Genomic DNA, 15112 nt, shown 5'->3' with positions numbered 1-15112 from the left:
ATATCTCAATACCCTTCGTTTTGCATACCACCTTCTCCACCACTGTATTGTACATTCATACAATCCTTTTATTTTTCATCTCACTCTCTCATCTTCATCTATACAGAATGCATATGTGATGCAAGAAAACACAATCTCTGTTTTAAACTATCTTACAGGTGTGTCTAGACTGTGACACATTCTTATGCCCTTTAGTGCTGACACCAGTGCTTTGTTGTTGTTGCTGTTGTTGTTGCAAATTGTTACATTGCAAGTTTCTGTAATTACACACTTAAAGGGTTTGTATTGGGTGCCCACAGCCTTGACACTTGCTGGCACAGCCAGACCGCCAGTTACACTTCTTTCTCTAAGCCCCGGTGTCAGCGTCTTGATTCACCAGGCTTCTCCTTTCTCCTTGACCTTTTCCCCACCGACCACGGGATCTTGCAAATGTCGGGAGAAGGGAGTTTGTCTCCCTCTCTCTCTTTTCAGTCTCACTTTCATCAAGGTTTAATATGTCACTCGGGCCTAATCTACAGAGGACTTGATCCACCTGCACCTCCTTTCTGAATCCGCCCAATACCGATTCCTCTGTCTCATAACCTGATTGCCTTTCCCCTCCATGCCTAAACATTTCTTATCGTTTTATCTTCTCCATGTCTCTGTACGTATCACACCCTAATCCCCCATCCCGTAGACCAAGGTGCTCTTATTGAAGAGAGCTCCTAGCGATTCGCTGCACACTCCAAAAAGCATGGTTGGCCGACATTGAACAACGGTTGATATCAATGTCAGATTCAATTACTGTTCTTTACAATAAAGAAACCCCAAAAGTGTTATGCTAACATTCAATCTTTCATCATTTTTTGTTTGTTTTTAATGTCAAATTCAATTGCTCATTTTTTTGAAAAAGATTCCAAAATTTGAGGTAAAATTTTCAGATGTTTCAAGCAAGGTATTAGATCAATAATTTGTTCAGATTAGATCAAATATTCGTATTGCAGCATTGCTTCTGTGCTATTCACACATTTGCTCCCATTACAGTGCTTGTAATTTGAAAACATTTTTCTTTTTTTTACTGAAGTTGGTTTGACCATGATATGAAAACACAAATATAAAGGCCCTGTAAAATGAGGTGTCCCAGTCAATAGCACATTTATTCCACCTAAAGTTAATTTTCAGTTCACAGTCAAAATCAAAATATGTAAGGTCATTATTTCAAGACAGATAGAATATCTTCCTAAGTGGGTTCTGATTATCCGTCCATTAGCCATCCCTTGATATGCAGCATAAATGTCCCATAGTTGACCCTCCTATTGAACCTCAAGCAATGCATGACCAATCCACAGGCCTACCTGACCTGCATATAGATCATGTTTGACCCATGTCTTTAACCAGCTGCCAACCCCAGACCAACCCACATTAGGCCCATGAACATCCCATAACTGATCCTAGACCAACAAACATATGACCCATGCCTGACCAATGAGCGACCCACGACCAATCTCCATGTGACCCGCCTCCGACCCACCTCCTTCTCCGACACGCTCTTCTGCAGCTGCTCCACCTGCCCCCGGAGGTCCTCCGTCTGCCTGGTCAGCCTCCCTACAGCCTCCTGCCGCTCGGCCACCTCCCTCTCCCTCTCTACCCGCAGCTTCTCGATTGACCGCTCCTTGTCTATGAGGGCATCCTCCAGACTGGAGACGGCGCTGTCCGAGCTGCTCCGGTCCGCCTGCAGCGAGGTGATGCGTTCCCGCAGCGACGTCGTCTGGCCCTCTCGCTCCTTCAGCTGCTCTTGGAGACTGTCAATCTGTAGTCATGGCAACACGAGCATGATGGAAAAAGTATAGTCACAAGGAAACACCTTTTCCCATTCTATCCCCCCCCCCAAAAAAAAAACTGCATTAGCTTAAGAAACAACATGCAATATAAGAGGATGTGACCTTGATCATAATATTTGAGACCAGAAAACCAAACGCTTTGTAGCAAGTATTCAACATAAACAAGTTTGTTCTTTTCATTCACGACAAAAACAGTAATAACAAAGACAAATATAGATATGTTGATCAGATTGTAAAGCATAAAGAGATGTTGATTACATTTATTGTGGAGATTAATTATGCACAAAAATCTTTCATTTTGCATGAAAAAAAAACAGAAAAAGAGAGTAAGTTGGTGGGAGCGCATTGAAAACATTTGCTCATGGTTCATTCCTTGGAATTTTACATTCCACTTAACCCGTTGAGGACAGGCTGATTTTGCTACGACACGCATTTCCCATAGACACCTGCCCGAGTATACTCCGGACTCGTCCTCAACGGGTTAAGATACAGACAAGGCCACAGACAAGGCCACAGACAGTACTAGACTGCCTAGACTGTCAGACTATTGTAGTTTAAGGCATCTACTGACATTTCACAATTTGCAAAGTCAGAGTAATTTGAAGCTGAACAGAATTTGAATATGAAAAAAAAAGCTAATAAACATGATACCACAAAAGCAAATCACAGCACCACATCAAATACTGTGACTGTCATATTAGTGAAGACATGTAATGGTAATTTGTAACTAGTTCCTCTGCTATTCAGCCAAGGAATATTTATGTGAGCACGATACTCGTGATATGAACCTCTCACGTTGCTGAATAAAATATTAGACAATACCTTTCTTGCTGTAGTCTCAACCACAGGGTTTCACTCTTACACACATAAAACATGATAATGCATCATAAATGAATCTTTTCAGGCCTCTCTCTGATTTTTATCATAATTTGAACACCTTTTCTTGCCCACCATCCCAAGTAAAGGTATGCCTAGCTTGCCCTGGACATAGACTTCTGCGCTTAAAAAGGCCAGGCAAGCCATTTCCAAGCGATGGGGCCTCTCCATTCGGAGACTTCCTTGATATAAAGTTACACCGCTGCCTGGTAAATATGACTTGATTGATTATGGTTATGAGCTATGTACACACGGAAGACCAGGTTTCACTAGTCTCCATTTCAGACTTCCACAATCCATGCCAACAATGGATACCTTACAACACTACGCGGTTGAAATATAGCTTCATCTGTATGATGGATGGTTATAGTAACACGGTTATGGCCACATGGATATAGAATGTAATTTCATTTGCATGATAACATTTCCATTGAATGACTTTAAACAAAACACAAGTAAAAAGCATCATGAAAAGAAAATGGTTATAATTTTAAAATCACTCAAACATTATGCATTTGTTAAAAACAATAAACTACGGATTTAAAGGGGCAGAAACTGAACATACAGCAGGTAGAGAGTAATAACGAGTAGTGAATTAGGTGAAATATTTAGCATAACATTTAGGTAAATTTACACCTTCACAACATCATAGACATTGCACATTACACCAAACATTACTTCATTGATAATCACACATTTCAATCATTGGTTATTCACAATAAAACAGAGAATGTTAGCTTCAGAGCACATGATAGGGACTTGTGGCCAATACAGCCATTGTAATTGACGTAAACAAACAGCTCGAAGCAAAATTTACGAGAGAAACTAAAACATTTTTTTTTTAAATCCATCATTTTGAGCAAAAGTTGCAAGAACATAAATCCATAATTTCCACTTAATATAGGACAGAGTACTCCTCCTTTCCCTCACAAAAGGTAAAAATCTATGACCAAAAACACTGACCTTTATATTCTATCAAGATTAATTTCCCCTCATGTTATTAAAAGCTGTAAAAGGGGACCAAAAATGCTTAAAAAAGGTGAACATATTAAAAGTTTGGGTCTGTGCTGGAAACTACGCCTCAGCGCTTCTTTTTCTTTTTCAATATATATGCGCCATTGCCATCTGAATTTCAGACACAAGACACTATGCAAATAGAACTTATGGAAGATTCCTTGGCATACAGTAGGAGTGAGTTTGAACAGTATGCAGATAGCACACACACACACACACACACACACACACACACACACACACACACAAGCACTCACACACACACACACACCGATACCAATCACTTCAAGGATCATTCACAACTGTGCATTGGATAATAGGCTTCTCAATAAAGTGATAATGCACTTTTCTTTCTTTGCTCTTTTTGCTTTTAAGCATGCTTTTACGCTCCTTAAAACAGAGCACATGGATACACTAGTATCCACAAATTAGACTTACCATGCACTTGCATTCATATTGATAACATTAATTTTCATTTGTGCTTGCATAAGAGCGCACTTTATGTGTTTTATTTCATCGTGACTTGTGAGTTATTGCTCTTGGAATGTGGAGCTAAAAGTGGCAGCACTTTGGTGTCTTGGGCAGAATGAACTAATAATGCATGTAATTAAAATGGAAGATGAAAATATGCATGCAGGCATTGAAATAACACAATCACTAACACAAACACACACACACACACACACGCAAACACACACACACACACACTCACACTCACACTCACACACACTTACTATATGCATACACATACATATCACAGTTTTGTTCAAGCAAAACACCATTTTTGAAAATAGTTTTTGTTGTCCATACAGAGCAACTACAACATCATTTTTCTTTATCATAGTAATACTAAATGACCGTATCAGTAATCAGATGGGGGAAATATACCAAGGGTAAGAATAATACAATTTTAAGATACAAAAATATACACCCATCTAAACACAGGTTACTAGGATGTTAGGGGGACAGATAGTTTTAGTTGAGATTGGGATTCAGGTTTTCAGGGTCCCATTTTTTATTAAGTTTTACCATGTTTTTGGATAAATCAGTCATTTTAGAACCCATTTTCATCAAATAAACTTTAGTTTCTCTTGGTATTGTTTATATTTCATATAAATTGTTTCTAATCATCTCGCAAAAAGTCAAAATCTGAATCCATCATCCCTTTAAGAGATCACTCAAGTAGACACTGGATGATTGTCCATAATAAAATGAAAGTATGACACAAATTAAGTCTCTATAAGAAAGATTTTACAGCTATACATTCTCTGACAGAGGGTTTTCAAATCTTACATGATCCCAACTACACATGAATTGGAATAGAACCCCTCTGTACTAATGATCACAGAAAATACTCTGTAATACATTCTCATCCATTATATGTTCCTTTAAAAAAGCAAGATTGCCTGATGCATGGAGCATCAAAATCCTGATAGGCTTTAAATAATCAGCTTCGATAATCCACTTTTGCATCCCAAACACGAATGCGCTCATCTCTTATGCAAGAGGGGGAGAACGATAGCTGGAATAAAAACATGCGATCACTAGGGAGAAACACTGCTGTAAGGAGGCATCAAATCTGAAAACACCCCTCCACCACCTACTGTACACGCTGACATTTTCACACAGAGATTTTTAGGGAATGGAAGTTGCCTGGACATTTTTGTAAGTTGTTAATTTGCAGCTTCGTGGTCTTCTCCATATCAAGATAATTAAAAAAAAAAAAAGCATACAAATATTCAGAAGGGAGGACTTAACAAAACTATTTTGCTAAAAAAAATTGCTTGAAATGCAATCAAATCACTCAGCCAAAAAAAAAAAAAAAAGGATCAGTATTCCAGTAATTTGAGCAGGGGGTCCCAAATAGCATGGCATCAGGACTGCATTACCAGTAGACACTTGCTATTGCAATGCTAGTGTGCTGGCCTGGGACATTGCGTGCAGGGTTGATATTTTGTTGTTATTCTTGCGATCGAGAGACTATTTGCCAAATTCGTGAAGATGAAACCACGGCAAAAATGTCAGCATGTACACTATTTTCTAACATTATAGTTTCTCCTCTTCTGGATGCAGTGAATTTACAAGAACTGAACCAACATTGATTACATTCTCTACATGCCATCAGAGTCCATTACATAGAAACATGACGATAACATAGTTGTGATTTGCATAGTGTATATCGTAAATTGGATGTGAATTTTCAGGATACACGTGTACTTACTCCTATATTTGAGAACATTTGAAAAAACTGGAATCATCATTTTTGGAAAGGAAAACAGTCAACAATATTCTTACCTTATGTGCAATATCCTCAGCTTCACTGAATACAGATTGTTTCTCTCTAGTATTTCCACTCAAATATCTTCTTATGACTATCACACAGGAATGAACGTAGCCACGATTCTACATTATCCCAGTGTTATCGTATTCCTTGTATAATTCCTGAACCTGTCTGGAAAATAGCACAACTCCCTCGTCTTTGAGCTACAACATCTCAGATTAAGAACTTGTAACTGCTACTGTCATGTCGTTTAGAGTCCGAAAAAAAGAAGAAAAATAGGCTTTGCCTCCTCCAGTGACACAACAATAAATAATTTTTACTAGTGACACAGCTAACGCTCTGTTCTTCGAGATATGGTTTACTAAATGGAGAGTGTACAGTGTACACATGGAATGAGACTTGGACCAGTGTGAGTCGTAACCTGCATAAGTGTGAAGGGGAAACCCGAGCCACGGGGAATGGTTTTGGGTTTCTAAGTGATACTCTTATGAACGTTTGTAAGCACCAAACGTCAAAAATTAGTTGGAGGATGATCAACATAAAAATAACACTTTTAATACTGGTCACACAATATACATGCCTTATAGAAACTATCACAATGTGATATATTCATAGAAGGCATCTTGCATACAAATTTATGTGACTACATTCAAAGTGTAAAAATGATGTGATTTCACAAACAATGAGTTTACATATAGAGTAGTGTGGTTATTCCTTGGTCGGGTATTGAGCTTTATAAATCTAGACACAAAATACATGGTGTACTAACATCAAGGGCTACCACATATTAGGGGATAGTTTGTTTCGAGGAATTATATTAAAACAATTACAAGTACCTTGTGTAAGTAGAAAAATTAACTGTATTCAGCATTTCAACAACAAAAAAAAGAAAAGAAGGATGTCTCCACTTCTGTTCAAAAATGCACTGCTAAACATTTCGGTTTATTCAACTGCATCCAAATTAAAAGACATTAACAAATCACCTGAGTTCTCTCTAACAGAGAACTCAGCGATTATCAAAACTTCTACTTATTATGTTACCATAGTAACTACTAATATGCCAAGAGCAGATTGGTTGTTTCCATGTTGCAGCCATGGTAACTGCAACTACTATACACTGCAAATAGGGCTAAAGTGTGCATTCAAGGAGCCAGCATTCACCATTTTTTCGAAGGATAAAGAAGAAAAAAAGAAAGATAGCATTTTCTGTTTGTCTGCAACTAAGAAGTGTGCACGTTGTGCTCATTAAAAGTGAGCATTTGCAAAAGGAAAAGAAAATCAGTCATTATTAGCAACAATGTCTTGAAATAGCTCAGAGGAACTATTTTGAAAGTCTGTTCAATTTTTATCATAGAAAAAATGCCTGCACTGCAAAAAAAAATAGAAAATAAAAAAATAAAAAAAATAGCACTGTGTCTGCACATCAGTCATTTATTAGTCCAGTGTGCCACTAGGACCTGCTAGCATTCCTAAGGGGAAAACAGTATTAAAACATCTATGGCAGAAAATGTTGGACACCCAAGTAAGAGAATAAGGTATGCCATATGAAATGACCAAGAACTGAGAAACCAGGGGGGTGTTTCATAAAGCTGTTCGTAAAGTTACGAACAACTTACGAGCGACTGGTGATCAGTTCTTATGCTGAATTATGGAAATTCTGATAAGCATAGCACATCAGATCTGATCACCAGTCGCTCGTAAGTTGTTCGTAACTTCACAAACAGCTTTATGAAACAGGGCCCAGCTGGAAGGGAAGGGGGGGGGGGGGGGGGTGGAAGGGCACACTATGAGAGGGGACATTGTGCTGAGAGTGGGTAGTAACATCCAACATTTCGTCTCAGAAAATCAAAATGAAAGTAATCTCAAAGCCGTGAGAGTGTATTGACTTGATAATCCTGTATCAAATTCAGAGTCCATATTCTGACATTGGCGATGACCAGGATAAGAAATCACTAAGAATCGATCGTGTTGCCTGCTTCATGCACAGGAAAGTATAAACACCTGCTCGACAAGAATCTACAGATAATGTGCATGCATGCCATTAATTGGAGGGCATTCGTCTTTCATTCCCATTATCTCAGTTTCATGTCATTATTAATAGCTTATAATCACCTCACCTCCATATATTATGTCATAGCACTGTCAGGCTCATCTCTCATTGAATTTGAACATCAAAAGTGATTGGCCAAGTTTCTGGCTCCTATATAACATGGATAGAGTTTTATATAGATTTTGCTACCAGCATTAATGTGTCCCCACGGATTGGATTACATCAAACTACACAAGCAGCTCATTAAAAAAAAAAATAAATAAATAAATTATGGCTTCATTTACAGCCAGTGCTGCAAATCAATGACTGTCTGTTGTGTTGATAGAACCAAGTTTGACTAATTCCCTCCCATTCATTGCTATAACAATTCCTACAACATCTTCACCTGATGGGCCCAGCAAAAGAGAATGTGTAGAATCTATTCCCCAAGTCAATCAAAAGTTTTGTGGTCCTGTACAGAAACCATTACTACATGGCAAGTTCCTGTGGATAATGTTCAGCATGGGGACACTCTGTACTGCCTTTGAGATTACTGTCATTTTAATAAAGATTCTAAGGATACACCACACCGTTACTCACCCAAAAGACACACTGACACACTAACTGACAAACTGACACACAGTAAGAAACATTGGGCAAGTTATGCACGCAGTTTTAGACATTTTAAGACAAACATACAAGGACAAACCAGCAGATGTTCATTCAATCCCTGACAAATATTGTAAATCTAGCCATGCATTTTTTACACGCCACTTTCTTAGGCCAAAATCAGTGATTTTGCAATAGAAATACGATACTAATGGTAGGAATTTACATTGTTCATGAGGCGGTCACCCTGAGATTTTCGAATGGCAATCCATCACTATATACAATCTGTATCTCTGTCTCCAAATGTTCACAACTGGTTTAAAAGGCATCATTCACTACACATGATTGCCAAAATGCATGACAGCATTCAACTCCATGCCATGTGGGGACTACATGTATGTGACCCAATGGCATAACTGCCTTCTGCAGCTGAACATGCTCTTTTTGAATGCTACAAAATCTTGTAAGGGATGGAAATCCTTCCACTGGTTCTGTCAAAGTCTGCTGTCCTGTGCTCGCTTGACCATTGCAGTGTGACCTAGTACCACGTAGACCCCATCATTACATGCTCCCACCAAAGCCAACAGAGGAAAGAGTTTGTTGTTGGTTTTTTGCTCCACCATTGCTCCTGAAATGATCTCTCCTAAAAGCCTTCCCTAAGTGCTACAATAAAACTGTTCAAATGTGATCACATTTGAGTACTTCATATTCTGTATGCAGCATATATATTTTGTGAGCATAATAATTTGCAAAATAGGGACTTTTAAGAAAATTTCTGGAGTGAGCAGAATTTCTGATCTAGAACTAATGCAATGAAATGAAATACCAGTCACATAGAATCAAGAATGAATGAGTTGGAAATAGTGCATTCAATCATTTTAACACAAATCTGGCCAAATCTCTAAAAGATTTTTTTTTTTCTCTTGGTGAAAATTACGCTAGGAGATCAATGTGGGGGAAAATAATTTTTTCTTTGATGACCTCATCACTTGACAAGACTGCAATAGATACAAGCATAGCATCACACATATTCACTTTCCACAAGCCCTGGTGTCTAGACCTAAAATCTCAAAATGGATTTGGATCTATATGTTGCAAGGGGGGAAATTTTTTAGCAAGGAGCCCTTAAACCCTCTTAGCATCACTGTCTCCCAAATTCCATTGATATTGCACATGACAGTGAATATTGCTTTTGGCTGTAATAGAATGACAGAAAGAGAGGGAAAGATCCTGCTCACACGAAGTCAGGCTATGGTCTTTGGTGAGTCTTATATGCATCTGAGGTTGCCATGGCAACAGGTCACACTTAGCACACTTCTCTTGCCCCAAGGGGGGGGGGGGGGTGTGGATGGCATGGCATGGCGCATGGACTAAGATATAGTGAAAGAAGCCATGTCAGGTTGAAGATGAAAGCCAGATGAGATTGCAAGAACTTGTCACCTTAATCTGAAGAACACCGAGTTTGGTGCTTTGGAGGTCCGCGGTACTGGTCATATCAGCATGCTTGGTGGTGTACATGGTATAGAAAAACATATATTCTTCAAAAGTCAGAGTTCAGCAAGAAAAATAAAAATCGAAGTGCAATAAGTCATCTTCCAATATCTTTTCAACATTGCATCAACCAATCACAAGTAAAGAAGTCATACATACTTACGAGATGGACAAATGCACAAATTATAACCTATAAGCAGTTGATCAGTGACAGTGAGATTCTCTTCAAAAGGGATCAATTATCACACGTTCTGGCTATAATGATATTCTCAAATCCAGTCTCACACCAAGTCTGAGAATGCATGCCGTAGTAAGTGTTACTCAAAACTGAAGACCCGCCAGCTACATCTTTGTCCAGCATTTGCGCTGTTGTATTTCAGGTCATCAGCGAATACCATTCCACTCGGCAAGCGACATCTGGGCGGAAATATCTGGTTCACTGGCCAGCAGCTGCCGATCGCCATGCTGCCCATCAATGAGAATGGCGGGTGGTATCAATTAGATGCAAATTAGGATGACAATAAGTTTTTATCTGTTAATGATCAAATTGTGTTTCAGTGACTGCCTTTGTATCAAAATGAGGAATTATCTTCTCCCATTCTCTCCCTATATAACTCTCATTCTCATCTCTCTCCCCCTCCCCTCTCTCATAATCTCTCTCTCTTTCTCTTTCTCTCTCTCCTCCTCATTTGTCATATTTGTGGTCTCTAGCTAATCAGAAGAAATGAAAAAGCAGTCATAATTACTGCAGCCAAAAACATGAAAAACTCTAGATAATGGCCCACTACTTCCACTTAGAAGTTCACTTGTCAGAGATTTTTTTTCTCTAGATCTAAAAAAAAGAAAAAAGATCTTGCAGAAAAGCTCTGAGAGTTTGAACTGTGCCGACACTGAACTAATTTTGGGGATGGCACAAAACCCACTCTTGTCCTCTGAATGTTCTATTCAGGGCAGCTTCATGAATAGAAACCACACTGCGTATAAATGCTGGCTACCAGCTGCACTATTCAGTTTAGTACTGGCTTTAAAGGGGTGGTGCAAGCAGGGTGCCCCTGGGATTTTAAAAAGAAAACGATGATAAACAAACATATAAACAGTTATATAGTTTATATATAAACAGTTAAACAGTTTTTATATATATATATATATATATATATATATATATATATATATATATATATATATATATATATAAAACAGTTAAACAAACATTTAAACAGTTGATCAGCTTTATCATCTTCAATTTTGTGGGTTGTTTGGCCAAAGACAACCACAAAAGTGGATAAACTGTACCAAAAAAAATAAAGTTTGGTTTGAATTTCAATGTGATGTTTAAAATTCTAGACAGAAAAGTTGTCCTTAGCGTTCATAGTCTTGCAAGAGACTATTGCATAATGGCTACTTCTATTTTCTTTTTATCTGAACATACAATGAAGCACATATCCAGGAGAACTCCTTGGTAATTGTTCACACAGAACACAGTCTATTCCTTTAGTCCTTTAATATATTCACTCAAAAAAGTAGCCACCACCACACCACCACTAATGGTCCCTTTAACTACACTAGTCTATTATATAATGATAACCTCTTATGTAGTGGACTCATACAGAAGAGGTCTGGTTGAGTAGTATCCATTTAAAACAGTGACCCTCTGAAGAGGTAGCCCTCTAATGTAGAAGTCCTATAAAAAACAACAACTTTGTTTTCCATACTTTTTTCCAATTTCACAAGTAAAAAAAAAAAGTAAAAAAAATTAAAAAGTTGATGGTACAACTGTATTTGCTATCAGAATGTATCATGTAACAGCACACCAACTCCTGAGTTGACATTGGGAAAAGAAATGATTTTTCCTCGATATGATCTTCCTAAATTTCTCATACATTTCGTCTTTTCAGTGCCAAATGGCTTCTTTCAGTCAGGGTGGCCAAAAAAAAAGAAAAAGATGTGTTACAAGTTTGGGCCGATAATGTAATTTATCATCTTATCATGTTGATTTCACACAGCATAAGGAGTTACATTTCTGTGGCACAACAGGTACTGTATATTTCTGTTCAAAAATTTGAAGAAAAAAAAGTAGGGAAAACTGGCTTTGAAACTAGAGAGCAGGTAGGCACAATGCCACCACCAGAACCCATGTGTGAGAATGTCCCAGTGGTGTGCACTGGTGTAAGCTTACCACCGGAGTTCAGCACCAGGCGATACAAAAGGCTGCTCTGTCTCTCGCGACAAAGAGAACCAAAAGTCATGTCATCGTATTTCATCACCGGTCTGACTACTTGCTCTCCTGATACTTCTGTCCTTTTGAAAGATTGGGTGGCTGATTTTTTTTTCTATCTGTCTTTCTGTCTTCCTTCTTCTTCTTCTTCTTCTTTTTCTTCTCCTATTTCTTCTTTGTTACTTTTTGAGTTTTAGCTTGAAGTTGTTTTACACGGCTAATATAGAAGGGGTGATAAAACTGTACATTTTAAAATGAAATGGGGAAATTTTTGTCTGTGCTATTGGTGTTGGGTGGGCTGGGGTAGACAGTTTGAGAATGTCATCGCACAAAGAATGGAACAACAAATGCGACAGTTATTGAAGATGCATTGCTTCTGGGGCCTTCTGTGATGAAATAGTGGAGTATGTCAGTCTCAAGTAATTTCTTGTTTGTTTTCACATTTCTTTGATAAAGGCAAGAAGTATTAAGTCACTGATGCATATAATTATTCACGTTGTCAGCATTTTTTGTTCATTGATGAATAATGTCATTAGTGGAGTATTCATACATCTAATTCCTCATGCTACCGCCCTCTTTGACAGCAATGAGGAATCCTCCCATTATCTCCGGCCTATCAGTAATGGTAATTAAAAGTAAGTTCTCAGACTGAATGAATGAATATATTCTTATTGGTTTCCACACATCTACTCACATTTACAGATACCCCTTCTTTCATTTGTCACCCCAAATGAATTCACTTGACTAATTCAATCGAAACCGTAATGTACCAGTGCACATATTACACACGGAGGAGCAAGCTTGTATCTGATTTGAGTTAATTGAGAATCTCCGATCCAATTATGTACAAACAGGAGGGTTGTAATGAGGGGTGCAAACAAAGTTACATAACTGCCAGGTAGCTCCTGCTAAGAGTAAACATAAGGACTCTGTAAATGCCTGTATCTGGTTAGGGACACAGCTTTTGTAGCTAATTGGCATACTTATCGTCTGAGTAACAAACTCAGCTGGGTTTGAAGGGGCCCTAAAGTAGATCCTTGCTCTTTATAATTACAGCCACACCATTGAAGCATGGGTTTTGAATATGTTTCTTTCTAGAGAAACCATGGTTAAAATTAGCTAAGAATTATTTGAGATAAAGTGAAAAATGCTAAAAAACAAAAAGCTACACAAGCTTACAGAAGATTATAAAATCTGAGATACTCCTGTGGAGAAAAACCCAGTGTAACAACACTGTATGGTGAGATCTGTTCATTTTCCTTTTCGTCAAATGCATCTTTGAAATATGACGTTATCCTAATCTAGCTATTAGATTTTGGTCGTGAAATGAAGTTTTACGTAGAGCAGATTCCTTAGTCGAAGACCAACATGTTCGTTCCTAGGAGAATCCTTTGACTACTAGCAAACACTGGTGGTTTCAGAGGCACCTAATCCAACCTGGTGAGATTTTGTGCTACCTGGACGCCATACACAGGCAGACACACTTGGAGGAACGTAGGCCACTACCATCACAAGCCTCAGGATACCCACCACGCCTCTGCTGTATGTTTTATATCTACTTCTCCTGCTTGCCATGGCAACACTTCATCTATGGTAATCAAAGAGCATGTCATTAGTTTAAAGATTAAAAAAAAAATTTTGAGGGGTTCTTATCTTGCTAGAATATATTCTTTCATTTTTTGGTACAGAAGATTAGTGGAATCAACTTAGTTATCTTTTACTGCAAAAAGAAGACAAAAAGAGAATCCTGAGACCTTGCAACATGGCAGTTTGGTGCAATTTTATCATCTCTTTCTATTTGAGGTACTGGTAAATGTGGATGACATGCTTCAGACACTCAAACAGGATATTAGTTTGGGGGCCTGCTCGAGAACAGAGCAGATCAAGTCTGCAGATTGATATGTTATGAAACGTTGCAGGAATCTAAAAGCAGCAATGTTTGGAAAGCTGTTCCTATTGACACATGAAATTCAGATAGCATTCATCACTTGAGCAGTGCAGAATCAACAATACAGCAGCTTTCATAAAGGCTATACTGAGTACACTGGAGGTTCTTATGCTATGTTGGTCCTACTGTGAACATTTCACTGCGGCATTAATATATAATTATTGAAGGACAAAACTACGACTAAAAAAACTCAGCAAAGGACAGCTGAGTCCATTAGAATGCATCACACACCATAAAGCTGGCACACACAACTGTACAAACACATATAACACACATGCAAACACACACACACACACACACACACACACACACACACACACAAGTAAAAGACCTCTCCCTATTACATATTCCGGGCGGAGCACCAGTTCGTGCGTTTCTTGTGCATCTTTATTGCTGTGTTTTTCCCCCTTTTTTCCTCTCCTCTGGCGGCTGGTGGTGGTTGTAACAAGACTGCCCTCATGAAAGATTCATTCCTCCATTGGCTGTGCACGTGATTCTTGCACTCAGGCACGCCATCACCCAGCACCACAAATCCTCAACCCTGCCATTGCGGGTAAGCGTAATAAAAACAAACAAAAGAAGTGTTCACTATCCCCCATCCCCCCCCCCCCCCCCCCCAAGAAAAGTGAAAGTTCATACTGATTGTTCTTGACAATTGCACATTAGCATATATCTTCTTCTTTATCTTTAAAGCTATCTAACATTTCTTTTAATATATCAAATCATTTGAGTATTTTTCTTTTTTCTTTTTGATGCAATAATCAAAGACATAGGGATAAGAGCCAAGATATCTCGAGGTTTCAAGCTGGAATCTGAAAACTGAGTCAAA

General features: G+C 38.4%; 1 protein-coding gene across 4 annotated transcripts in view; it reads right to left on the bottom strand.

Moving 5' to 3' along the window:
• The window catches only part of LOC139717325 (ELKS/Rab6-interacting/CAST family member 1-like), a 128668-nt gene that overhangs the window by 58381 nt on the left and 55175 nt on the right, over nt 1–15112 (bottom strand). For 2 of the 4 annotated variants that reach the window (XM_071628829.1, XM_071628830.1), the window contains exons 6-7: nt 10070–10132; nt 1511–1789 (exon numbers count right to left, since the gene is read on the bottom strand). In XM_071628829.1, coding sequence (XP_071484930.1) covers nt 1511–1789; nt 10070–10132 — 342 coding nt within the window. The remainder of the gene's footprint in view (nt 1–1510; nt 1790–10069; nt 10133–15112) is intronic. The other 2 variants (XM_071628831.1, XM_071628832.1) reach the window with 1 other exon arrangement.

Source organism: Diadema antillarum, unplaced genomic scaffold (assembly GCF_040938485.1).
Source record: "Diadema antillarum isolate AM-2024a unplaced genomic scaffold, OU_Dant_1.0 scf00000074, whole genome shotgun sequence".
NCBI lineage: Eukaryota > Metazoa > Echinodermata > Echinoidea > Diadematoida > Diadematidae > Diadema > Diadema antillarum.
The sequence above is the reverse complement of the archived record's forward strand: the minus strand, read 5'-3'. Positions and strand labels throughout refer to the sequence as shown.